Here is a 25,679-nt window from a genome sequence, read left to right as displayed (position 1 = left end):
CCCAATTAATTTTATCTTTATCCACTCTTACTATTTCATCCTTCAAACAAGTATTTTATGAGGTGACTGTCACAATAATTTATACACAGGTAGGAAAAGAAATCCTCCAAATTATTGCAATTATATCATAATACAGTCTATCAAATATCAAGAACTTACGAAAATATTATAATTTTGACTCAGTAATCTGAGTTCTAGGAATCTATCTTAAAGAAATATCCCCATACATCTTTTTATCCAAAGATTACTCACTATCTCTTTCCTTACCCTATATAAAAGAGGAAACAGGGAGAACCCCTGCTTGACCAGAGGCCACGCCAGCCAACAGAAGTCCAGGTAGGCTACCCGCCATCCCCTCTCTCTTGGTGCCCCTCCCCCAGCGCTATCCCCAATCCACCTATCCCACTCCTCATCACTGTGTCCCAGGCCACAATTTGGGGCAGAGACCCTCTGATCAACCAGAGGCCATGCCAGCTGCCAGAAGTCCAGCCTCCAATTCTGGTAGAGACTCCCTGCTCAACCATTAAATGAGATCAAGGGATACAAATTGGAAAGGAAGAAGTCAAAGTATCGTTATTTGTAGGTTATATGATAGTATACATAAGGAACACCAAAAAGTCTTCCAAGGAACTCCCACAGCTGATAAATACCTTCAGGGAAGTGCCTGGATACAAGATTAACTAAAAACAAAACAAAACAAAAAAAAACAAACAAACAAACAAACAAAAAAACAGTAGCCCTCCTATATACAAATGACAAATGGACTGAGAAAGAAATCAGGGACACAACACCCTTCACAATAGCCACAAAAATATAAAGCATCTTGGGGTAATGCTATCCAAGCAAGTGAAGACTTGTATAACAAAAACTTCACACATTTGAAGAAAGAAATCTAAGAAGATAATCAGAAGATGGAAAGATTTCCCATGCTCATGGATCAGCAGGATTAACATTGTAAAATGGCCATCCTACCAAGAGAATTCTACAGATTCAATACAATCCCCATTAAAATTCCAAAACAATTTTTTATAGACCTTGAAATGACAGTACTCAACCTCATGTAGAAAACAAAACAAAAAAAAAAAAAAAAAAACCCAAAACAAAACAAAAAACAAAAAACTAGGGATACCTAAAACAATCCTGAACAACTGGATGTTCAAAAGTCTAACTGGATGTCTCCATGTTGAAGAACACAAATAAATCTGTTGTAGAATATTATTTTAAGGTGTGTTATTTTAGTTTATGTTGCATTTGTTTAACTCTGTGAAGCTGTGTTACTGTGCCTGCCTAAAACACCTGATTGTTTAATAAAGAGCTAAACGGCCAATAGCGAGGCAGGAGAAAGGATAGGTGGGGTTGGCAGGCAGAGAGAATATATAATATATAGAAGGAGAAATCTGGGAGGAAAGAGAAAGAAGTAGCCAGAGAAGGAGTGTACTCCAAGGCCCAGCCACCCAGCTATAAAGCAAGCCACTGAGTAAGAGTAAGATTTACAGAAATAAGAAAAAGGTAAAAGCCCAGAGGCAAAAGGTAGATGGGATATTTTAACTAAAAAAAGCTGGCTAGAAATAAAATAAGCCAAGCTAAGGCCAGGCATCTATAAGTAATAAGACTCCGTGTGTGATTTATTTGGGAGCTGGGAAAGAACAACAACAAAGATCCATACTTACTATCCTGCACAAAACTCAAGTCCAAGTGTTTCAAAGATCTGAACATTAAACCAGATAAACTGAACCAGATAGAAGAGAAAGTGGGGAGTAGTTTTGAATGCATTGGCACAAGGAGACAAATTCCTGAACAGAACACTAATATTGCAAGCACTAAGATCAAGAATTAATAAATGAGACCTCATGAAACTGAAAAGCTTTTTTAAGGCAAGACACTGTTAAAAGGACAAAACAGCAGCCTACGTAATGGGAAATGATTTTCAGCAACTCCACATCCAATAGAGGGCTAATATCTAAAATATTAGGGAAATGCAAATCAAAACTACTTTGAGATTCCATCTTACACCTGTCAGATGGTTACGATCAATAACACAAGTGGCAAGGATGTGGAGCAAGGGGAACACTCCTCCACTGCTGGTGGGAGTGCAAACGTGTATAAGCCACTGTGGAAGTCAGTATGGTCGTTTCTCATAAAATTGGGGATTGACCTACCTCAAGACCCAGCTGTACCACTCTTGCACATAACCCAAAGGATGCTCCATCTTACCAAAGGACACCTGCTTAACTAGATCCATAGCAGCTTTATTCACAATGGTCAGAAAATGGAAATAACCTAGATGTCCCTCAACCAAAGAACGGATAAAGTAAATGTGGTACATTTACAAAATGGTGTATTCAGCTATTTTAAAAAATGACATCATGAAATTTGTAGGCAAATGGATGGAACTAGAAAAGCTCATCATGAGTGAGGTAGCCCAGATGCAGAAAGACAAACATGGTATGTACTCATTTTTAAATGGATATTAACTGTAAAGTAAAGGATAATCATATTATAATCCACAGACTCAGAGCAGCTAAGTTAACAAGGAGGGCTCAAGGGGGACCCACATGGATCTCCTGGGAAGGAGAAGAGAACGGACTCTGCCAGTTGACTGAGGGCAAGTGAGCTGGGATCAGGTGGGGTGGAAGAAGAGAGCATGGGGAGAGACAATTGGAAGTGGAAGGCAGCGGGGAGGGGGTGATGTGAAAATCGAGTGCAGTGGAAACTCCCTCGAGTCTATGAGGGTGACCCTAACGAGGATACAGAGCCTAAAATGTCCACCTTCTGAAACCAGGCAAGGCTTCCAGCGGTGGGACTGGACACCAACCCAGCCACAAAACCTTTGACCTACAATCTGTCCTGCCTGTAAGATGTGATGGAGCAGGCCGGGCAGTTAATCCCAGCACTCGGGAGGCAGAGGCAGGCGGATCTCTGTGAGTTCCAGGCCAGCCTGGGCTACAGAGCGAGATCCAGGACAGGCACCAAAACTACACAGAGAAACTCTGTCTCGAAAAACCAAAAAAAAAAAAAAAAAAAATGTGATGGAGCAAGGGGTAGTTCAGAACTCCTGGGAGTGACCAACTATGACTAGTCTAATTTGAGGCCCATGCCACCAGAGGGAGCCCATGTCTGCCATTGTCTGGATGACCCAAGAACTGGAGACCCAGGGCAGAGCCAAACACAACTGGCAAATAAATAAATAAATGAAAATTAATGAATGATTCTTAATGATGATCTGCTATACTCATAGACTGGTGCCTTGTCCAGTTATCATCAGAGGCTTCGTCCGGCAGCTGAAGGGAGGGAGTGGATATAGAGAGCTACAGCCAAACAAGAGGTGGAGAGAAAGAGTCCAGGTTGGAGGTCTCCATCAGGTTTCTTCCCTCAGAGCTCTCGCAGAAGAGGGGAAGGAGGAATTTTGGGAGTCAGGGGGGTCAAGGACACCAAGAACGCATGGTCTGCAGAATCAACTAGCCAGGGATCATGGGATCTAACGGGGACTGAACTGGCAATTGTGGGGCCTGCATGGATCTGTGCTAGGTCCTTTGCGTATCAGTTATGGTTGTTAGCTTGGTGTTTTTGAAGGACTCCTGACAGTAGGAGGGGGGGTGTCTCTGACTCTTTTGCCTGCTCTTGGGACCCTTTTCCTCCTACTGGGTTGCTACAAGCAACCTTGATGTGAAGGTTGGTGCCTGGTATTATTGTATTGTATTGTGCCATGTTCAGGTGATGTCCCTAGGAGATCTACTCTTTTATAGGGGAAGATGGGGGTCGGAGAGAGGATCTGGGGGAGAGTGGAACTGGGAGGAGTAGAGGGAGGGGAAGCTGTGATTGTCATATATTGTATGAGAAAAGAATAAACAAACAAATAAATAGGAAACAAATATTGCAGACTGAATATGTCCATCAAATATATTATAGTGTAAGTATACACAGTACAAATATACTATGCAATCTATTTCGAATATTCATCTTTTCCTTTTATTTGGGAGTAAAGGGAAGGCCACAGTTTCTCTATGCAGCCCAAACTTGACTTTTCTCTTGCAGCAGTCTCTAGCTCAGGCCCCAGGGGTATGAGATTACAAGTATATGGCACCATGCTGGGCAAGCTCTTAAAGTTCTCTAAGTTTTGCTATTACGTATTAGCTAAAAAACCACTTGAAACAGTACTGGGTATGGTAGCCCAGACCTGTAATCCCAGTAGCATTCGGGAGGCTGATACAAGAGAACTGAAGATCCTAGTCAGTCTGAGCTACAGAAAAGGTAAAGAAATGTTCTTTATAAGCAATATTTACAATAAACAAAGGATTCAATCAGAATATGGAGGGGAATGGATAACAACAACAAAGAAACAAACATAAAAACCCATTCACTTACAAACTGGTCAAATGATGTTCCACACAAAAGCAAGCAAAAATCCTAAGTAGGCAAGCCACAAAACAAGAAACCTGACTGATGAGTAAGTATATCCTAGCTCACTATAAAAAGGAATATGTATATTCAAGACACAATGAGGAAAGGAAAATAAGAACACTATGTATTTATGAGAATACAGACCAATTAAAGCCCTGCATCTTGCTTTTCAAAGTGAAAATTATACAAATATTGTAGTTTGGCACCATAATGGGGGAGGGGGGGTCATATGTCTCTCCTCTATTTTTAGCTAGCAGTAACCTAAAATTCAATACCAATTAAAAGTGAGAAAAATTATGAATGCATATAAAATAGAAAACTCTACATTGTGAAACTAAATAAGTTGTAGGAATATAATGTTGCACAAAAATGCAAGTTAATATATGAATCTATTAAATAAAGTTCAAAATATACAACACAATACATTGATTATAACTCTAAATATGTAGCAGAACTTTAAAGGTAAACATCAAATTCAGGATTGTGATTAGGAAGAAAGAAGAGATCAGACCAAGACAGAAATTTAAAAGACTTATGTTAAGTGTTTAAAAATGAATTTGAAATGCTACTAAAAAGCAGGAAATTCTTTAGGACTATAAAACTAAAACCAACCCAAAGAGTGGGGAATTTACATGAGCTTGAACAATTATTTATAAACAAAAGTAACATCTAAGTCATAGCAATAAATAATAGTAACAAACAGTTATTATCCTACCTTTATTGGTGAAATATGAGAATGAGAAACAAATCCATGGACATTCTCTATCTCTGACAGGTTCTTTTCTGAGACATGAACCAATTCTGGACCTAGCACCTCATTAGTGACTTGTGGGGAAATGTGCTCTGGAGGAGGTACCTCTTCATCCTGATACCGGTATTTCTGTGAAGTAAAGAAAACTATTAAATACGAAGAAACCCTAAAACCAAAGGAAGCTTAATTCAACTAATGATTTTCATAACTATTCAAATATTAAACATAAACAATATAAAAGCATTTTATACAGTTTATTCATAAAATTTGAGACAAACAGGACTCTATTTTAAAAATCTTGATAAAGGTTTAAAAATTGCAATATAAGTTTAAATATCAATTTGACCATTTCTTTCTTATCCAACACTATATGTATCTCTAAAAGGCAAATGTTTGAATGAAGTCAGCACAAAAATCTGCTTATTTAGCTAAACTGGTCTGGTTTCTTGTTCTGTTAACTTGTACAAAAAAGAAAATAAGCCAGTCAGCCATTTTAATTTAGAACTGAAAATTAGCCCAGCAGAAAATAGCATTTTCCTTTACCTAACAAAATAATCTTAATCACTTGTCTGTGCATGGATAGATAGATGGACAGAGAGACACTTCTCTTTTCTTTGCAATCTTTGTTTGTTTGTTTGAGACAGGGTCTCACTCTGTCGCCCTGTCGTCCTATTATTTACTTATGTAGACCAGGCTGGCCTCCAACATATAAGAGTCACAGAGATCTGCCTGCCTCTGTCTCCCAAGTGCTAGGATTAAAGGTGTACACTGCCATACCCGGTCCTATGCAATTTTTTTGTTGGTTTGTTTACTTTTATTTTATGTGCACTGATGTCTTGCCTGCATGTATGTCAGTGTGAGGGTATTAGATCTTGGAATTACAGACAGGTGTGAGCTGCCACCTGGGTGCTGGGAATCGAACTCAGGTTCCCGAGATGAGCAGCCAGTGCTCTTAACCAGAGCCACCTCTCCAGCCCCTGCACAATCTTTTTTGTTTTGTTTTGTTTCTGTTGTTGTATTTTGAGACAGGGTTTCTCTGTGTAGACCTAGTTGTCCTGGAACTCATTTTGTAGACCAGGTTGGCCTCGAACTCACAGTGATCTGCCTGCCTCTGCCTCCTAAGTGCTGGGGATTAGGGTGGTTTTTTTTTTCTGGGGGGGGGGGTTGCAATCTATTTTTAAAAGACTAACATAACTTTTAAAAACAAATTTACCTCATAACATATAAAAGTAAATAATAGTAATAGGAACTGGAAAAAAATAAGGCACATTTTCCAATTCAGGCTATGTTTGTTCTCTACAAAAAGTTAAAACAAAACACACTCAGATCACTCACAAATAAAACTAACAATAAAGAAAAAATAATGTGTCAGGCAGTGGTAGCTTTAATTCCAGCAGAGACAGGTAGATATCTGTGAGTTCGAGGCCAGCCTGGTCTACAGCACGAGATCCAGGACAGGTACCAAAACTATACAGAGAAACCGTGTGTGTGTGTGTGTGTGTGTGTGTGTGTGTGTGTGTGTGTGTGTGTGTGTGTGTGAGAGAGAGAGAGAAAGAGAGAGAGAGAGAGAGAGAGAGAGAGAGAGAGAGAGAGAGAGAAATTATTAGAAAAGAATAGCCAACAAACACAAATAAGTATGTTTAAAAGTCACACAAACAGGCCAATACCTTACAGGAAAATGCTCAACTTGTTCAATAAGCAGAAGTGTCAGCATGAAGAAAAACGTGCAAAATTCATCACATTCACATTAAGAATCTTTCTGAGGACAGTCTCACAATGATTCAAAGGCTTGGAAAATATTTTTATTTCTTTGCCTAGTAATTCTACTTCTAGGAATCAATCTTAGAAACATTATCAATGACACACATGTAGAAGACTAGAACTAAATTTCTATTTTTCACGCTGCACAAAAATCAACTCCACGTGGAGGTCCCAACAGCTTTAAGGAGATATCCATCTACAGAGGAATGGACAAAGAAAATTGTTTGTCCACGTATGCACAAAGAGAATTCTTTTAGCTATAAAGACGTTTACAGAAAAATGAATGCACCTGGAGATAATAATTAGGCAAATAAAGTCAGTCTCAGGAGGATAAATAGTGCATGTTTTATCTCCTTTGTGGTTCTTAGACTTATGTAAATACATCAAATCATGGAAGTACACATGGTGTGAAACTATCTAGGGGACAAAGGTGACGAACAAGGAAAGAAGGGAAGCAAAGGAGGAGAAATACGCCCCAATGTACATCACATACTTGTATGAAAATGTCTGTTATGTCACCCAGTGTCATTGTCAGAGAAAACAAAAGAGCAGCACAATGAAAAGAAAGCGTATCAATGAAGAACACCAATACTGGCTGAATAAAAATAGTGCCTGGCCTGGCAAGATATGGCCTTGATGCAATGAAAAGAGTGATGTGAACGCTAACAGTAACCAACCACTTCCTGACTGCACTTGAAGTCTGCTCCACAAGATGGAACCCGCTCCTAGTCCCCTGGGCCAAAAGCCAATGGCTGTCTAGGTCATAGTTCCTAGGGGAGAACCTAGTACTATTCTTATGCTAATTGTACATAGTAATAAACTGTACCCTAAGTTCTTATCTTTATACTCTTAACCCTCATCAGAGAACGTTCTTTTTGTAGTAGATACCTAACTCAGCTGAGTGGAAGCAAACTTTACTCATGGCAGATATGACACAAAGAAATCACATTTGTAACTTTATAGGAGTTCCACCAAGTCGCATGTACTTTTAGGAGAAATACCTCCACAAGGACTTTGACTTCAGAGTAGTTTGGGGGAAAAATTAAAAGTACCTATTAATAGATTCTCCCTGTCACCCCCACAACAAAAAAAAAAAAAGGCTAAGTAAACTATGATACAGGCATCATAGGAAATACTATGTAAGTTAAATCAAGTAAAAATGCAATAGGACCAGGAGGTGGTTATGGATATGATAAGATGAAAAGGGAGATTATGGAATCTACTTTTAAAAAGGAACTACTTGTTTTAAATAAGATAAGTAATGAAAATTTTTTGGTCTGAGTTTATCTGAGTTTGGTTTGGACACTGTTAATATATAATGGAGTTTTTATTCTGAATCTGTCAAATGTTAATGGACTAGATATCATTAATGTAATCTTGACTGTGTATATTGTATATACTTATTGGATATAATTTTTCTTGTATTAGTTATAAGCTTTTTAAAAATATTAGAAAAAAAAGAAATGTGATGGTATTGTGTTCCCCAAAATATTGTGTACCCTAATAAATTTATCTGGGGTCAGAGAACAGAACAGCCACTAGTTACAAAGGCTAGAAAATGGTGGCACTCACACCTTTAATCCTAGCACTCCAGAGGTAGAAATCCCTCTGGATCTCTGTGAGTTCAAGGCCACATTGGAAATGGCTAGACATGGTGACATACGCCTTTAATCCCAGAAAGCGAGCCTTTAATCCCAGAGAGTGGTGGTAGAAAGCAGAAAGGTATATAAAGCGTGAGGACCAGAAACTAGAAGCATTTGGCCTGGTTAAGCTTTCAGGCTTCTAGCAGCACAGTTCAGCTGAGACCCATTCTGGATGAGGACTCAGAGGCCTCCAGTCTGAGGAAACAAGACCAGCTGAGGATCTGGCGAGGTGAGGTAGCTGTGGCTTGTTCTGGCTCTCTGATCTTCCAGTTTACCCCAATACCTGACCCAGGTTTGATTTTATATATAAGAACTTTTTAAGATTCATGCTACAGGTGGTGGCGCACGCCTTTAATCCCAGCACTCAGAAGGCAGAGACAGGTGGATCTCTGTGAGTTCGAGGGCTAGTCTGGTCTACAGAATGAGTTCCAGGACAGGCACCAAAGCTACAAAGAAACACCCCCCCCCCAACAACAACAACAACAACAACAAAAAAAAAAAAAAAAAAAAAGGAAAGGAAAGGCTGAAGATATAAATTACTGAACTGAAAAAAAGCATGTTTCAAAATTAGGTATTTATATTTTATAAAAAAAAGTTGTTTATGTGCATAAATAAAATTACAAATACATTTTAAGGCAAAACAATAGTGACTATAGGAATACACTGAATAGGCATATAGATGTGTTCATTGTGTAAAAATGCATATACTCACACTCATGAATGTAGATTAAAGAAATTAACAATAAGAAATAAATTAAGTTCATTTTGAAAGGCCAGAGAAATCATTTTAAATACTGTTTTCTAATCACTTTTTAATCTACACATTTCCTCTCGATCTCTTATTTCATTTTCTTTTCTTTAAAATAAATTTATTTTTCTTTTATGTATGAGTGTGTTTTGCCTGCATTTACGTTTGCAGTGTCCTTAGGGGCCAGAAGAAAGCAACAGGTCCTCTGAAACTGGAGTTACTGATTGCTGTCAGCAGCCATGTGGGTGCTGGGAACCCAACCCACGTCCTCCTAACCACTGAGCCATCTAATGGTGTGTTCTTTCATCAGAAAGCACAAAATTTCTAGCTATTTATTTTTGTGATATTAGTACTTCTTGATACTTAGTGCTTAAAACAAGGCATTCCCAGAGAAGGGTTTGCAAATTGATGACAAGCTAATTTTTTTCACTAACTAAATGGAACGCGTGTAAAAGCAACACTTCACCAATTATTTGGTAATTTGCTAGCATGATATATACAGAAGTAACAGGAGAAATGCCTGAATTTTTCTATAATTAGATTTCATTACACACAAAAATTGGTTACCACCCTCCTAAGATGACCCATAATAGCTTTCAATATCTCATCTGGCACACTCCCTCCCTCCCTCCCCCTTCCCTCCCAAATTTTCAAGCAGATTCTAATGTTCATATGGAATTGCAAGGGACCAAGAATAGCCAAAATAAATCTCTGAACATTAAGAATGAGGGAAAAACTCACACCTCCTGATTCTAGAAGTCACTACAGATACACACACACACACACACACACACACACACACACACACACACACACACACACAATGGGTGGGGTGTAGCTGAGCTGGTAGCATGACCTAAATATTCAATACACATACCAAAATACATGTGGCATTGTTTATAGAACTAGAAAAAGGAACCTAGCCATTCAAATGCAACCATAGTCAAAACAGCCAAAGCAATCATCAACAGAACAAAGCAGGAGGCATTATGCTACTGAACCTGAAAGTGGTTTTTTGTTTGCTTTTTTGTTTTTTGTTTTTCAAGACAGGGTTTCTCTGTGTAGTTTTGGCGCCTTTCCTGGAACTCACTCTGTTGCCCAGGCTGGCCTCAAACTAACAGAGATCCACCTGCCTCTGCCTCCCAAGTACTGGGATTAAAAAAGGCAGCCACCACCACCGGGCTGAAAGTGTATTTTAATTTAATGAATGTTGAGAAAATTTGATAGTCTATGAAGAATGAAACCAAATCCCTGTTAACACAAATCAACTCAAAATGGATTAAAAATTTAGTTGTAAGACCTAAAACAATGAAGCCACTAAAAGAAAATAGGGACAATAGCTCAGGACATTAGAATGGCAAGGAAATTTTGATAAGACCTCAGACAGGAAACAAGAGTAGACAAATGAGATTTCAAAGAAAAACTTGCTGCACAAGAAAAGCTGCACTCATGACTGAAAGACAAGCTACAGAATGAGGAAAGTGAAGGCTACACATTTAACACAGGCTCAGCAAGCAGAAAAAGAGAGTAATTTAAAACATGCAATAGTTAAACCACCAAATAACCCAATATAAAACTGGGAAATGGACAGAAACAGACATTTCTTAAAATGAGGCAAAGAAAAGGCCAAGAGGCACGTGACCCAGGCTCCACATCAGCAGCCAATACAGAAATACAAATCAAAGACACACTAGGTACCATTTGACTATTATTAGATGGCTATTATCAAAAGACCACTGGTAATCTTTGTATGCTGTTGATGAGAATATAAGTCAATATACTCACTATGGAAACAGTAGGGAAGTTCCTTAAATTTTTAAAAATAGGCCAGGCAGTGGCAGGGCACGCCTTTAATCTCAGTACTCAGGAGGCAGAGGCAGGCAGATCTCTATGAGTTCAAGACGGCCTGGTCGACAGAACTATTTCCAGGACAGTGGGGCTACACAGAGATACTCTGTCTCGAAAAATTACACACACACACACACACACACACACACACACACACACACACACACACACACACACAAATAGGATTACCATATGATCCAGCGATCTCACTACTGGGATACACCCAACAAAGTAGGAATTTAACAAAGTCACCGCACCTGTACTTTGCAGGTTTACTGCAGCTGATAAATGGAAATAACTGAATTACTGATCAACAGGTGAACAGGTAATGAAAATGTGGTAGTACATATACAGACAGAATGTTATCCAATATTAAAAAGGAATGGAATCCTGTCACTTGTGCCAACATGGATGGAACTGGAGGTCATGCTAAATGAAGAAAGCGAAGCGCAGAACAACAAAGAATACAGAACAATACATAACACAGAGCTCCACTGATGTGTAGACTCTAAAAGTGTGGTTTTTGTAGCAAAGTAGAACAGTGTTCAATTGTACCCTGCACTTCTATTTTGTGTCACGTATGTGGTGTGTATGTGTAAAAAGAGTATTCTTAAATAAAAAGTTTATCTATTAATGTTTAGTGACTGGTTTCAAGGTAGCATTAAATACTATAGTCCAGTGGTATGGGGACATATTCATTATTTTTCAGTATGTACAGACTAATTCAAAGGTAGTTTCTGGCAATATTTATTTTTAGTCCTGAAGGCTGAAACAAAGAAGTAATAATAGATAAGAATTTAAAAATATAGTAGAAAATAAATAATAAAATGGAGTCTAAACCTGGTTTTGGCTAATTTTGCCAAAGAGATTTGAGAGGGAGTGAGCGCAGGGTGGGGGAGTGAATATGTTAGTTGCAGTCTGGATCCTATATGGTGTCTTGTTGACTTCTAATTTTTTGACTGCTGATGAGCAAACAATAGCTGCTGAGAGAATGAATTATAAAAAAAAAACCTACTAAATTAAAGCAACCTATATATTTTTAAAAATGTATGAACTTAAAAATGGAAGTAAAAAAAAATGTTATGTTGGGGAAGAAGTTACACTTTTGTTTCCACAGAAAATGAAAGGCTGTGGATTCATTCAAGTTTGATAGAGATCAGATTTGATCGGGAAAGACTCCCTTAAAATTCTGACTACAGATGTAAAGAAATAAACCTAGAAAAACTACAAGACAGGTGACATACATTTTACCTACTCAAACATAAAACAAAAAAAATCTTCTTTGGCTGGTTTGTGCACAACACACAGTCCACACTTGCATTAATGCAGATATGTATGTTACCTTTGAAAGTTGGTGTGTTTTCAGAACAAGGGGACCAGACACCAATGAAAACAGGTGGCCCGGGTGATCTAACATCTCAGATGCTTCTGTTGCAGTGTCCTCAGAATTCTACATCCAGAGCAGCTTCAAGGCTGCTGGCTGAGATGGTCCAGCCTCACAGACTACTCCAGCCAGACTTCAGCTAAGCCGTGCACCCCCCCATCACACCGAGACTGGACAACAGCTAGCTCTCCAGGACTTAGTCATTATCTCAATTTTCTCAGTGTCTCCTAACGATGTCATTGCCCCCAAACAACAGCAATCAGTCTAGAGAACTCAACGTCCATATTCCCAAGAAATGGGGTGGATGGTTTTTGGTCGTTTGGTGAGTTATGGATGTTAAACATCATTTGGGGAAGTTAGTTACAAATTGTTACTGGTCATAGTCAGGGAGAAAGCTAAACAAAGGTTCAATTTAGGGATCTCTTTCTGAAGGGAAAAAAGGGGGATATGGTATATAAATGATGGGATAAAGGGCAGATTGTTGAGTCTACTTCTGAACAACCATTAGTCTCAAATATTTTACATTGGTATGGATTGTTGTATATTGATATAAATTAAGGTTATTTTTGTTATACTGTATATATGTTTCTACTCTTGTTTAAAGTATTGTACCTATGCAGCTCATTTAAAAATGTATTAAGTTTTAGTCCTTGAAAGCTATTTAGGATAATAAAAAAATACAGGTTAATAGTCATTTATAACAATTAAACTTATGCTCAAGTTACATATGTTTTCAAGGTCATACAGAGATATATTTAGATAGACAGGTAATCTTCAAACACTTCAAAGACCTACAGAATATGCATTTAAAATGTTTTAATAACAAAGCTTTTCATAATAATGAGACATGTCTGCTTCTGGCAGCACCAATTCACTTCAAAAAAGGAAGGTGGGCATCAAAGAATCTCCTTACTGAGATTGCTTTCATTGTGGCAAAGCTTGCCAGTTGCCTTGACTGCTAACAATATACTGTACAAACTGGACAAGCAGGACACAGAGGGATAAGACCACCAAACTTTGCCAAGACAAGACAAGACAGTCCTTCAAAATTCCTGCTTCATGGAAAACCCTGTCAGATATTCAAGGCCTGTAGGCCAAAGATGGATGCCCCAACATTACAGAGGAGCCTAGGGTGACTGTCCAGGCAACCAGATGTCCCTGTCATTTCCATAGCTTTGGAAGTTGCCTTCTCTGCACTTCCTATTTACTCAGGTAATATTATATCCTTCTCGGGCCTTTGATAGAGTTAAAAACTAAATAGTTATAGTTATCTAGTTTTTCTTTAGTCTTAATAGAAAGTAAATTAGGTACAAAACTTTGGACTCATCAAGATAGGATAATAGAGTATTTTCTCTGAATTTGCCAAATACATATGGACTGGATATTGTGAGTATATTTCTTACCTTGTAATTGTTCTTATTGTATATAGTTTTGTATTTTTAGAGTTAAAACCTTTCCTTTTTATTTAGACAAAAAGAGGAAAATGTTGTGGAATAATCTTTTTGTACATTATGAAGATGTGTCACTCTGATTGGCTTAATAAAAAGCTGAACAGCCAATAGCTAAGCAATATGTGTGGACAGAAAGGACACTGGGAAGAGGAGTTACCAGCCAGATGCTGAATAACCAGAATGGGCATAGTGGAGATGAAGTAACAAGCCAGTAAAAGAATGTGGAATAAAAAATGCAGGTTAATTTAAGTTGTAAGAGCTAGTTAGAAACAAGCCTAAGCTAAGGCCAAACTTTCATAATTAAGAAGTCTCCATATCATTATTGAGGAGCTGACAAAAAAATCCAACTACAATAATTATCACAAAGGATACAAGAAAGGCCTCTGACAAAAAATGAACATCTTTTATCATAAAAGCCCCAAAGACCGATATAGTGATGCCACACGGACTTTAATCCTAGCTCTCAGGAGGCACAGATCTGAGTTCAAGACCAGGTAGCTCCTGAGTTTCAAGGCAGCCAGGGCTACACAGGGAAACCCTGTCTCAAAACAAACAAGTCCCAAAGAAACTAGGAACAGAAGCATATTTCAATAGCCATATGATAAACCTATAGCCTAAATGGGAAAAACTGGAAGTATTTCTCTAAAATTGGAAACAAGGGTTTCTGTTCTCTCTACTCTAACTTAATACACTGCTTTAAGTCTTAAGAGTGCTAAGGCATGAGAAAGAAATGTATACAAGCAAGCCAATCTAGGTTTCATGTGTGAGATAAAACATCCAATATGTATCCTTCTGGGTTTGGCTTATTACACGAAATATGGTGATCTCCAATTCTATCCACTTGCCTGTAAATGCACACACCCACCACACTCAGACACGAAATAGAACCAGGGCTGTGAAGACAAAGGGTACTAGTGAGAGAGGACAAGAACAGATAAGGGGAAGTGAATATGGCCAAAGTGCACCATACATTTGAATAGAAACATCATTACAAAGCACATAACTCTGTATAACAAACATACTATTTTTTAAAAGAATGTCTGTTTTAATTTATCTTGTATTTCTGCTAAATGGACAAATAATTTAGTGAGAGCACTTATGAAATTAATGACTTCAGCAAAATTAATACACGAAGTCAAATTACACACTGCTTCACTCAACACCCCCACCTGCTCTCCTTGCTTTTCTCTAATGCACAGGCTACGTAAAGCTAACTACCATGCCCCCACTCTTTCTTGCTAACAGAGTCAACATTAAGATAGACACGATCAATGAAACATAAACAGACACTTACTGGTTCTGTAAACCACATCCCTCTCCCTTTCTACCTCTTCTTTCTATAGTATGACTGGAATTACAACAGACTCTCAATGGAGCAATCTTAGTACCTAGAACAGACCCTTACCTCCAAGCTGGTTGTACTAGGTAGCAGGGGAGGAACATTTATTTAAACTGCTGCTGTTTTATTTAGTATTTAATTATTTGTAAGCTCAGCCTTAAGCATGAGTTAGCTGAATAAAATCTGTCAGCCAGATTGTTCAAATCTACACTGTAAGGGTTTTGTCTTTGTTTTCCTCCCAATTAGTGAGGGGTAGTACAGGGGCAATTATATGAGACAGGAAACCATCCCACCCAATGGCCTCTAACTGGAATAAAAGACAGCAAACCCCCACGAGATTATTACTTAAAGGATATGACGAGGAGGCAGAGTAAGGAGTCACAGCCTACATGAACAGTGTGTTTGTGTGTGTGTGTGTGTGTGTGTGTGTGTGTGTGTGTGTGTGTGTACGTACACTTGCACAAGGCCAAGAGAGAACATCAGGTCTTCTGTTACTATCAAACCTCCTCCACCTTATTCCCATTGACACAGGGCTCTCACTGAACCTGGAGCGGGGCTGGCAGCCTGCGACCCCCAGCGACCCTTGTCTCCACGCCTACGGATGGCTGCCGAGATGACAGCTGCACACAGCCGCATCCACTCTGCGTTCTGTTCTGTAACTAAGGCTGGGGTCTGACCTCGGGTTTTCCTGCTTGCACAGCAGCTGCTTGCGCCCACTAAACCATCTCTCCAGTACCGTGAAATGGCATCTCCTGAAAATCATGTATTCACTACAAATTCCGTACTATAATTATATATGCGTAAACACCTATTAATCAGTTTTTTAAATTATTTATTTATTTTTATCTGAGACAGGGTTTCTGTGTTGTTTGGGTGCCTGTCCTGGATCTCTCTCTCTGTAGATTTCTCTTTCTTTTCCTTCCCCCTTCCCTTTCCTTTCCTTTTCCCTTCCCCCCTTCCCTCCCTCCCTCCTTCCTTCATTTACTTATTTGTTTTTTGAGACAGGGTTTCTCTGTGTAGCTTTGCGCCTTTCCTGGAACTCACTCTGTAGCCCAGGCTGGCCTCAAACTCACAGAGATCCGCCTGGCTCTGCCACCCGAGTGCTGGGATTAAAGGCGTGCGCCACCACCGCCCGGCCTTTATTTTTTAACATAATTTCTTTGTTGATTCTTTGGGAATTTCATGTCATGCACCCCAATTCTGTTCACTTTCCAATCTCCTATATCTGCCCCTCATCCCTGCAGTGTTCCCCCAAAAGAAAATTTAAAAGAAAATTCAAGTTTTAAAAAAATTCAAACCATAACAAGCAAACAAACAAAAGGGAAAAAACAAAAACCCAAACCAGCCCTCTTCGCTCCCTCTGTCTTTCCCACCTCTTCCTTCACCCTCGGGGCATTAAGAGCTCTGGTGTGTCCCACAGTATATATACCCTTTTGTCCAATCAGCTTTACTTGTAAATGTTCATTGCAGTAAGTCACTGGTCTTTCTGGCACACCATCATCACTGGGCCCTCACCAAACTCCTCCAAGATATCCCAAGGCTCCCCAGTCATGAAGATTCTATAGACACTGTTCCACAGGACCAATCCCTTCATAGCTCTAGCAGGTCCCAGATGGGGTAGATGTTAGGGTGGGTCAACCCAAGGCCCATCTGTGGGCCTGGGTGGTAGCTGAGCTGGTCAGTCGGGGCCACTGGGACTGACCCCCTCAGGCAAGGGGTGGAGTGAGCTCTCCTAAGCCCAGGCCATTGGCTAGTTCCCCCTCATCCATGGTGAAGGGTGGGCCCATCTCTCCTGAATGGGGAGCGGGGGCAGGTCTCTCCTGAGGGTTGGGGTTAGCTTTCTTGCTGCAGTGTCCAGTGAGGGGCAGGGCCAGCTTTCCCAGGGCCAGTGAAGGGCGGCTTAGTATGGTCTTCTGATTTCATCATGCCTGGTTCTATGACCCCTGTGGTAACACAGGCCACAGACATCAACACAGACACTAGTGTAGCAGGACCATGGAGCCAGACATGGCCCTCAGCAGCAGCAGAACAGGCCACTCAGATCAGGACGGCTCTGGTGGCGCCACAGCCTCTGGACACCAACAAGGCCACAGGTTGTGGCCCAGACCCCAGGCTTCCGTGTGCCCTTTGGTGGTAACAGGGGACTCAGACTTTAACACAGACCACAGATCCAGACATGGTCCTCAGTAGTAGCCGGGTCTGGCAGTGCAGGCCACTCAAGATTGGCATGGTCCCAGTGGCAGCGTGGCCCTCGGACACTACCATGGTCCCAGGTGGCAGCCCAGACCTCAGGCATCCACATGGCCATTAATCCATTTATAACCATAACCAAGCTGCAATAGAAATATATTTTTTAAGTATTTTAAGTATTTTCCCCCCTTTGGTTTTTTTGAGACAGGGTTTTTCTGTGTAGCCCTGGCTCTCCTGGAGCTCACTCTGTAGACCAGACTGGCCTCAAGTTCACAGAGATCTGCCTGTCTCTGCCTCCAGAGTGCTGGGATTAAAGGTATCATTATGCATGCCTTTTGTAAATGTAAAGTTTAAGTATAATGCTTATGTACTGGTAAAAACGATTTATTTTCCACTATTTCAAGCTGTTTCTGACATGTTTTAACCAAAATTTACAGGACAATTCACCTCTCAAAAATGTTCTGCTTTGATTGTACATTTAACATTTTGATTTTATTTTGCCACAAAGCTTTAATAAATTCTGATTTTATAAAAATACATCAATGAAAATGTAACTCATCTGTAGTCTTAGATTGTATTTATATATATAATCTCTGACAATAATATATACAGCTTAATGTCATTCCAACATTTTAGACAAGTCTTTAAAAATTCTAACTATAAAGTTAAGCCTCTCACATGATAATACTAGCCAATCCACATTCTTTTTATTTCCAAAATTATTTAAGTATTTCTTAAGTTATTGGATGCCCTTTCCAATTATCTTTAATTATTATACATATGCCCATAAGACATTTTCAATATACTGTTTTCTTCGCTATCCCACTAGAGGGCCACCAAGAACTCCTCTCACAGACAGACTCCTACCACGATTGAAGTGATGGGGTTTAGAAGAGGTCTTCAGCGGTCACAAAGAGTACTAGACTAATCATGACCAGTGCTTGCAATCTCTTAGAAGGACCCTGACAGTGTTGGCACTTTAAAGACATCTTATGGACCTCATCATATATAACAGCTTAAATTAAAAGAGAGAAAAACATTTTCCAGTGATTAATTCTTTACACTGAAAAACATTACTTTTAACATTTAAAACCCTTCCCCCAAAACATCCCATTGTATACAACACATGAAGAAAAGCCTAATAAAACACAGAAGAAACATAAATGCAGCCCGAGTGGTCTATGTCATACAGGGGAACTTTGTTCTGGCTCATAATTTAATGCCCAATAAAAATGTTAAAACACATTAATGAAAGCATTTTTCTTGTCCAACCATTTCCATTTCTGAAATATTACTAGAATTTTCTGACAGGATAAAGACTTTTTGTAATGAAGAAAAAGCAAAAGGAACAACCAAACCTCCCCAGGTGATCAGAAAAGGAATATATTCATTAGTAAGGTTTTTTTTTTTTTTAAAAAAAGCTTCAGTATATATATTTTAGTCCACTACCAATTTAAGACATATTCATACCATAAACTGGAAAGTTTACAGTTCTCCAAAAACCAAGGAAAATTTTTTTATTTAAAACGATTTCTGGAGCCAGCAAGATGGCTCAGCAGGTAAGAATGTTTGCCAGCAAGTCTGGTGACCTGAGTCCAACCTCTAGAACCACATAACAGGAGAACCTGCTTCTGCAACTGTCCTCTCACCATGGCATACATGCCAACACAGTCACCAAATAAATAGAGATAATTTAAGAAATTAAATAGTTCTTTATAACTAATTATTCCCAGAAATATATTTTTGTTAGACAGCTCTTCCTATTTTCAATTGGTTTTAAACCATGTGCTATTTTTAATTGCAGAAATTATGTAAATACATCACTTTAAAAAATTTTAAATTGTATGTACATGAGTGTTTTGAGTTCATGAATGTATGCGCCCCACATGTGTGCCTGGTGCCTGCAAAGGATTGAAGAGGGTCAGAGCCTCTGGAAGCGGAGTTTCAGGTGAAGCCACCCTGTGGGTGCTGGGCACCAAACCTAGTTCCTCCGCAGGAGCAACAGTGCTCTTCCCTGCCGAGTGAGTCGTCTGTCCAACCCTAATGCATCACTTCTCTGCGCCTTTTCAGAGTGCTCTGTGTCAGGGGTTCTCAACCTTCCTAATGCGTGACACTTGAATACAGCTCCTCAGGTTGTGATTCCCAACCGTAAACTTATTTTCTTTGATACTTCATAACTGTAGCTTTGCTCCTGTTATGAATTTAATGTAAATAATCTGTGTTTTCTGATTGTCTTAGACAACCTATGTGAAACCCAAAGGGGTCACAAGCCACATGTAGAGAACTGCTGTTCTATGTAAAGATAAAGATACAATTTGCATTTTGTGGCCAAGTTTGGGGCTTATTTTCTTCATGTATAATCCATCAATAAAGTAATGTAACACTGACTTACACATGGTGAGTAAGGGAGTATGCTTTTGTTGTTTCATTTTGATAGAAGCTTTTTTCTATATAAAATCTAAGATCAATTTGATTTAGAATTTTAAAAAACCTACAATATTAATGTAAATATTGAGCCTGCAACCATCGATTTCATCAACATGTTACCAGAGGAGATTTCCAGCCCCATAGTAAACGAGTTTCCTATGTATTTAATTTCCCACAGGATCACACATAAAAATGAAGCAAACAATACTGCATCAATGGAAAATGATGGCATTTCACATTAAGCGTTCATAAAAAGTAGAGCTTGGGGCTAGAGAGGTGGCTCAGTTTTAAAAACCCTCGTTGCTCTTTTAGAAGACCAAACTGATCTTATATCAGACACATAGGGAGACCCACAACCTCCTGTCACTTCAGCTCCGGGATCGGATCCCTCTTGGGGCTTTTGAAGGTACCTGCACATTTGGCACACACATAAATAAAAATGAAAGGTAGTTTTTCTTTACAACTGTATTTATCTATTTCACACATATGGGTGTTTTGCCAGCATGTATGTCTGTACCACATGTGCTCGGTGCCCACAGAGGCCAGACGATGGCGCTGGGTCCCCTGGGACTAGAGTTAGAAGAGAGTTGTGAGCTACCATGGGGGTGCTGGGAATTGAATATGGGTCCTCTCAAAGAGCAAGCAGTGCTCTTAACCACAGAGCCATTTCTCCAGCCCACAATATAATAAAAGTTAATTAAAAAAAAAAAGGCAGAGCTTTCCTACTACATTTTATCTGTGCTCAGACCAGCTCTTGTGTGGGACACACAAAGGGCGGAGAATTTCCTGATACAAATTAAAGTCAATCAATCCAATCCATCTTACTTGAATTATAATTATTTATTTTCAGAAATACTACTAGATTTTTAATACCAAAGCTTCTTTACAGAGTATTGTCCAAACTCATATCCAAACACTAAGGGCACTGTGCTGCTGGTGCATGCTACTTTATAGTGCATGACACTGGGAAGAGCCGTTTGTAGTTGATCTTAGGAGATATTTTTTCTGACCCTGAGCACGTCAATCAATTTAGACTGAAATTCTAGAAAAAACTTCCTTGGCCAATGCTGCCTGCCAACTGTAGTGAGCATGTAACCAAAGCTCACTTTCCCAAAGACATGCATGCTGCTTCCTTCAGCTGGCTCCACCTCCACAGCTGAGGTCAGCTCTGCATATATGACTGGGACTCAGATCCGCAAGATGGCTTTTTCTTATGTACAATCAAATTCCTGGACTTCAACTTGTCTTCATCAAGGCCCCTAAATTAAATTTAACCAAGCATGGGAGCCACCATGGGCTCCACCTGCTGCAAGAAACTCATTTTGTATAAGTAAGAAAATAACTTCTCTAATTTGATGTACAAGTGGGATTTGTCTCACTCTCACTGATCATGTAGACTGTGAGTAATGGGCCTTCAAAAAAGATATATCCCAGCACATCTGCTCACCCAAAGTCCATTACTAGCATGTTGTCTACCAGAATAATATGTCATGCAAAGTTCAAATACAACTATTCAGCCAAAGGTCTTCATAATGGACCTACCTTAGCGAGCTGGTTGGATGGTAATATAAATGTGTAACATTTTTCAATTATAATACCGTGCTATAATCATTTTAATAATTAAGAATTTCAGTTGTTCTTATTTGATTTTTAAAATAAAGGTGATTAATTTATAGAGTCAAAATTTATCAATACTTCAAACTACAGACAGTATGAGAAATAGAAATTTGTGGCTTAATGTGCAAAACCTAATTTTAACCAATCATAAGTATATTCTGTCAAATAATGAGCTTCAAGCAGCCTAAGGAAAGCATTGTTAACAACAAGAACACCAACAGTTATCAATAACAGCTGCTTTATCTATTACTTACCAGACATTGTACAAAGTGCTTACATGTTAGAAAGGCTATTTAAGCGTGAATATGCACAATCTTTCAATACTGTAAGAAGAAAAAGGCTACTCAACATTATCTGAGGAAATGTTTCTCAACATGGGATAATTTTGTTGAAACAATTTGCAATATCTGCTTTTACAGCTGACAGGCAAGGTCTACTGGCATTGTGTGGGTAAAATGCAGGCTTGCTACTGAACATCCCTACGGACACTGGACAGCTCCCCACAGTGAAGAACGATCACGTTTAAATCAATAGTGACATTAAGAAACTCTTGACTTAAAAGAGAATATACTTCAAATCACTATTACAAAAAGTTAAGGTGTCGAGTATATATTCTTTTTGTTTGTTTATTTTTATTTTATGTAAACTGATTGGTGTTTTGCTGGCATGTATGTCTGTGTGAGGGTGTCAGATCCCCTGAAACTGAAGTTACAGACAATTCTGAGTTGTCATGTGGATGCTGGGTATTGAACTCCAGTCCTCTGGAAGAGTAGTCATGCTCTTAACCACTGAGCCATCTCTCCAGGCCCCAAGTTATATATTCTAACTTAATGATTTTATCAAGTAGAGAAGAAATAATTTTTTTAATAAGAGAAGATAACTAAAAGTCCATAGCCTTGTAGCCATTAACTAATTTCTTTCCAAATTTGATACCTTTATGGTAATAGTCAAATGAAATACAATCCATGGTCTATGTTCATTTTATATTTGCCTAAGTGCAATGGCTTAGTTTTCCTGGGGGAAAAAAAAACGCACTTAACACTGTACTTAGTTCATATAATCCAAATATTTAAGAGATCAGTTAAAAACCACTACACTGTTCATTTGATAAATATGGAATATACAGTTTCAACAATTTACCCAGGGACACAATTAGCAGAAAAGGGAGTCCTCTCTGACTCCAGATTTCATTTTCAATGACTAATAAATGCAAATAATGGTTAGATACCTGTTAAGTCAATTTTGAAATCCAAAATATTTACTGTCCTTTCTTGCCAGAATGACAATTTGAGGAAATAAGACAGCATTTAAGAATGTATTTTTAAATTGGTGTTTTCTCAGTAGTATGTCACAAAACTAAATATAATTCATACAAAGCACAATATTTAGATCAAATCACCAAAAGATACCACATATAGAGCAGAATCCTTTTTTTTTGGGGGGGGGGGGACTGGGTTTCTCTGTGTAGTTTTGTGCCTTTCCTAGAACTCACTTTGTAGCCCAGGCTGGCCTCGAACTCACAGAGATCCACCTGCCTCTGCCTCCCAAGTGCTGGGATTAAAGGCGTGCGCCACTACCACCTGGCTTAGAGCAGAATCTTAAGCCTTAAAGAATAAATAAATGAATTTGGGGCTGGAGAGATGAGATGGCTCAGTGGTTAAGAGCACTGGCTGTTCCTAGAGAGGACCCGGTTGAGTTCCCAGCGCCCACTTGATGGCTCACAACTGTCTGCAACTACACTTCTAGAGATCTGATACTCTCTCTCTTCTAGCCTCTGTGGGTACTGTAAACATGCAGAGTGCAAAAATACAATGCAGGCAAAACATATACATACACTAAAAATAAATATAGCTCTACTTTACTAGGTCTCTTCCAATTGCTATAGATACAATTATTTCAATTGTATGTTACTGACTTAAATTTAACTTCAACAAGTAAGAGCTAACCTACAAGCTAGTTAATGTAGCACATGATTTTTCTATGGTGACAGCCCAGATATGCAACATTAATGGACAGCCACTGATAACTTCAACAATTGGGAATTATCCTCAACAGAAACTCCTAATAATTCTCATGAAAAAGAAAATGCTGTTGATAAATCTATCTAGGATTCAAGTGGTTAATGGAATTAGAGAAACATCACCATTTCTCTTGGATTTCATGAAGAATCAACACCAGAGAATATGACTTAGTTGTCTGACTGCTGTGACAAAAAGCTTGACACATCAACTTGAGGAAGAAAGGGTTAATTTGGCTCAGTTTCTTGTTCATTCAGTCTGGAACCCCAGCCCATGGAATAAATAATACCCCCATGTTTAGGATGGGTCTTCCCGTCTTTACCCAATCTAAATAATCCCTCGAAAGCACGTCTGGAGACTTGTTACCATGGTGATCTAAATCTCAACGTGACAAGATAAACTGTCACAACTCTCCCCGTTGTCAACCAGACATCCAAACAACACCTTTCACTCCGTGTCTCCAATGGCCATTTCAGAATGTAAAATGCAGTCATCTTTCCAACAATGTTTCAAAGGAAGACCCAGTCCAAGCCTGATCTGAGATTCAAGGTAAGCTCTTACCCATGAAGTCCAATGGAATTCTTATCCACCTCAGGAATGAGAAGAGGACTTCTGTCCTCATGAACAATGGTGTATGGATCCCGTTTCAGGTGGTAAATCAGTCCATAAGAACCAATTCAGAAATGCCAGATGGCAGATTAAGCAAACAAAGGCTCTGAAATGCTTTATAAAACCAGATGTGATTAAAAACCAGACATGTGCTACACAGGGAGCTGAATGTGTGTACACACACACACACACACACACACACACACACACACACACAGTGAAAGTGTTCCAATAAAACAAACTGGGGGAGGGGAAGCATCTTCAATAAAAAGAAAATTTCAGATAATCTATAAGATAAAAACTAAAAGACCAACAAAATGGCAATATTTGAGTGAATAGTAAAAGCATTATTCTTGATTTTTAAATGTCTTTTAACAGGTAATTGTACAACACTGCAACTCTTAAAAGATGATACAGAAGTGACCTTAGTATGGACAATAACTCTTTTTAGATATACCACTAAAACAACTCATGAATGAAAAAACTGTTAAGATGGATTTCATTGTATTAAAAACATCTGTATCGGGGCTAGAGAGATGGCTCAGAGGTTAAGAGCAGTGGCTGCTCTTCCAGAGGTCCTGAGTTCAATTCCCAGCACCCACACGGTGGCTCACAATCATTTGTAGTTAGATCTGGTGCCCTCTTCTGGTCTGGCTGCATACATGCAGGTAGAACACTTGTATACATAATAAATAAGTCTTTAAAAAAAGAATTTAAAAAATCTGTATCTGTAAGAGATAATAGAGAATAAAATAAAAAACATAAACTAGAAGCAAATATTTGAAAATTATTTGATAAAGAACTAACTAATAATCAAAATATACAAAGAACTCTTATAGTTCAATAACAAATAGGCAGAAAATATGAATAAAAATTTAACCAAAGGGAAAAAGCATATAAAAAGATGTTCAACACTACATGTTGTATGGGTTTTTTTCAACACTGCAATGAGGTGCCACTATTTACCCAGCAGGATGACTAATACCTATGCCATGAGGTGCTGCTCTTCACCTAGTAGAATGACTAATACCCAACAGAGAAAGGCAGAAAACAGCCGGCACTCACTGCTTGTAGAACAAACACAAAATTAAACTTCTGACTGGCCCACATGGCAGGAATGGATACATTGTAAAGAGTGCCTCTCTCTTTGGTTATCAAACTGTTCAAACAATAGACTCGAAGGAATTGGAATTTCCCAGGAATCTCCTGAAGCACTGGGGAACTAGAGCGAGAGTTTGTAGAGAAAGAGCCTGTCTCCTAAGGAAGAATCGCAAGGTAAGATACTGCATATCATATTTAGTAGAGATCCTCAGAAATACAGATCAGGGCCACAACGTGTACAGACAATGGGTAAAGTCAAAGGGAGAGACAAAATTGCTCTTAGTAACAAAAAGGAAAGCAAGAGGAAAGTCATTACCAAAGTAGGGGCAAGACAGAAGGAAATTCAGAAAAAGCTGGTGAAAGGCAAGGCTAAGTAAAATAACACAACAGT

At 38.9% G+C, this 25,679-nt stretch overlaps 1 protein-coding gene across 12 annotated transcripts in view; it reads right to left on the bottom strand.

Moving 5' to 3' along the window:
- Positions 1-25,679, bottom strand: part of Dlg1 (discs large MAGUK scaffold protein 1) — a 206,914-nt gene that overhangs the window by 135,165 nt on the left and 46,070 nt on the right. For all 12 annotated transcript variants that reach the window (XM_076548687.1, XM_076548686.1, XM_076548689.1 and 9 more), the window contains exon 5: positions 5,117-5,281. In XM_076548687.1, coding sequence (XP_076404802.1) covers positions 5,117-5,281 — 165 coding nt within the window. The remainder of the gene's footprint in view (positions 1-5,116; positions 5,282-25,679) is intronic.

The sequence above is a fragment of the Peromyscus maniculatus genome, chromosome 12, assembly GCF_049852395.1.
Source record: "Peromyscus maniculatus bairdii isolate BWxNUB_F1_BW_parent chromosome 12, HU_Pman_BW_mat_3.1, whole genome shotgun sequence".
Lineage (NCBI taxonomy): Eukaryota > Metazoa > Chordata > Mammalia > Rodentia > Cricetidae > Peromyscus > Peromyscus maniculatus.
Note: the sequence above shows the minus strand (reverse complement) of the source record. Positions and strands in the feature narration are given on the sequence as shown.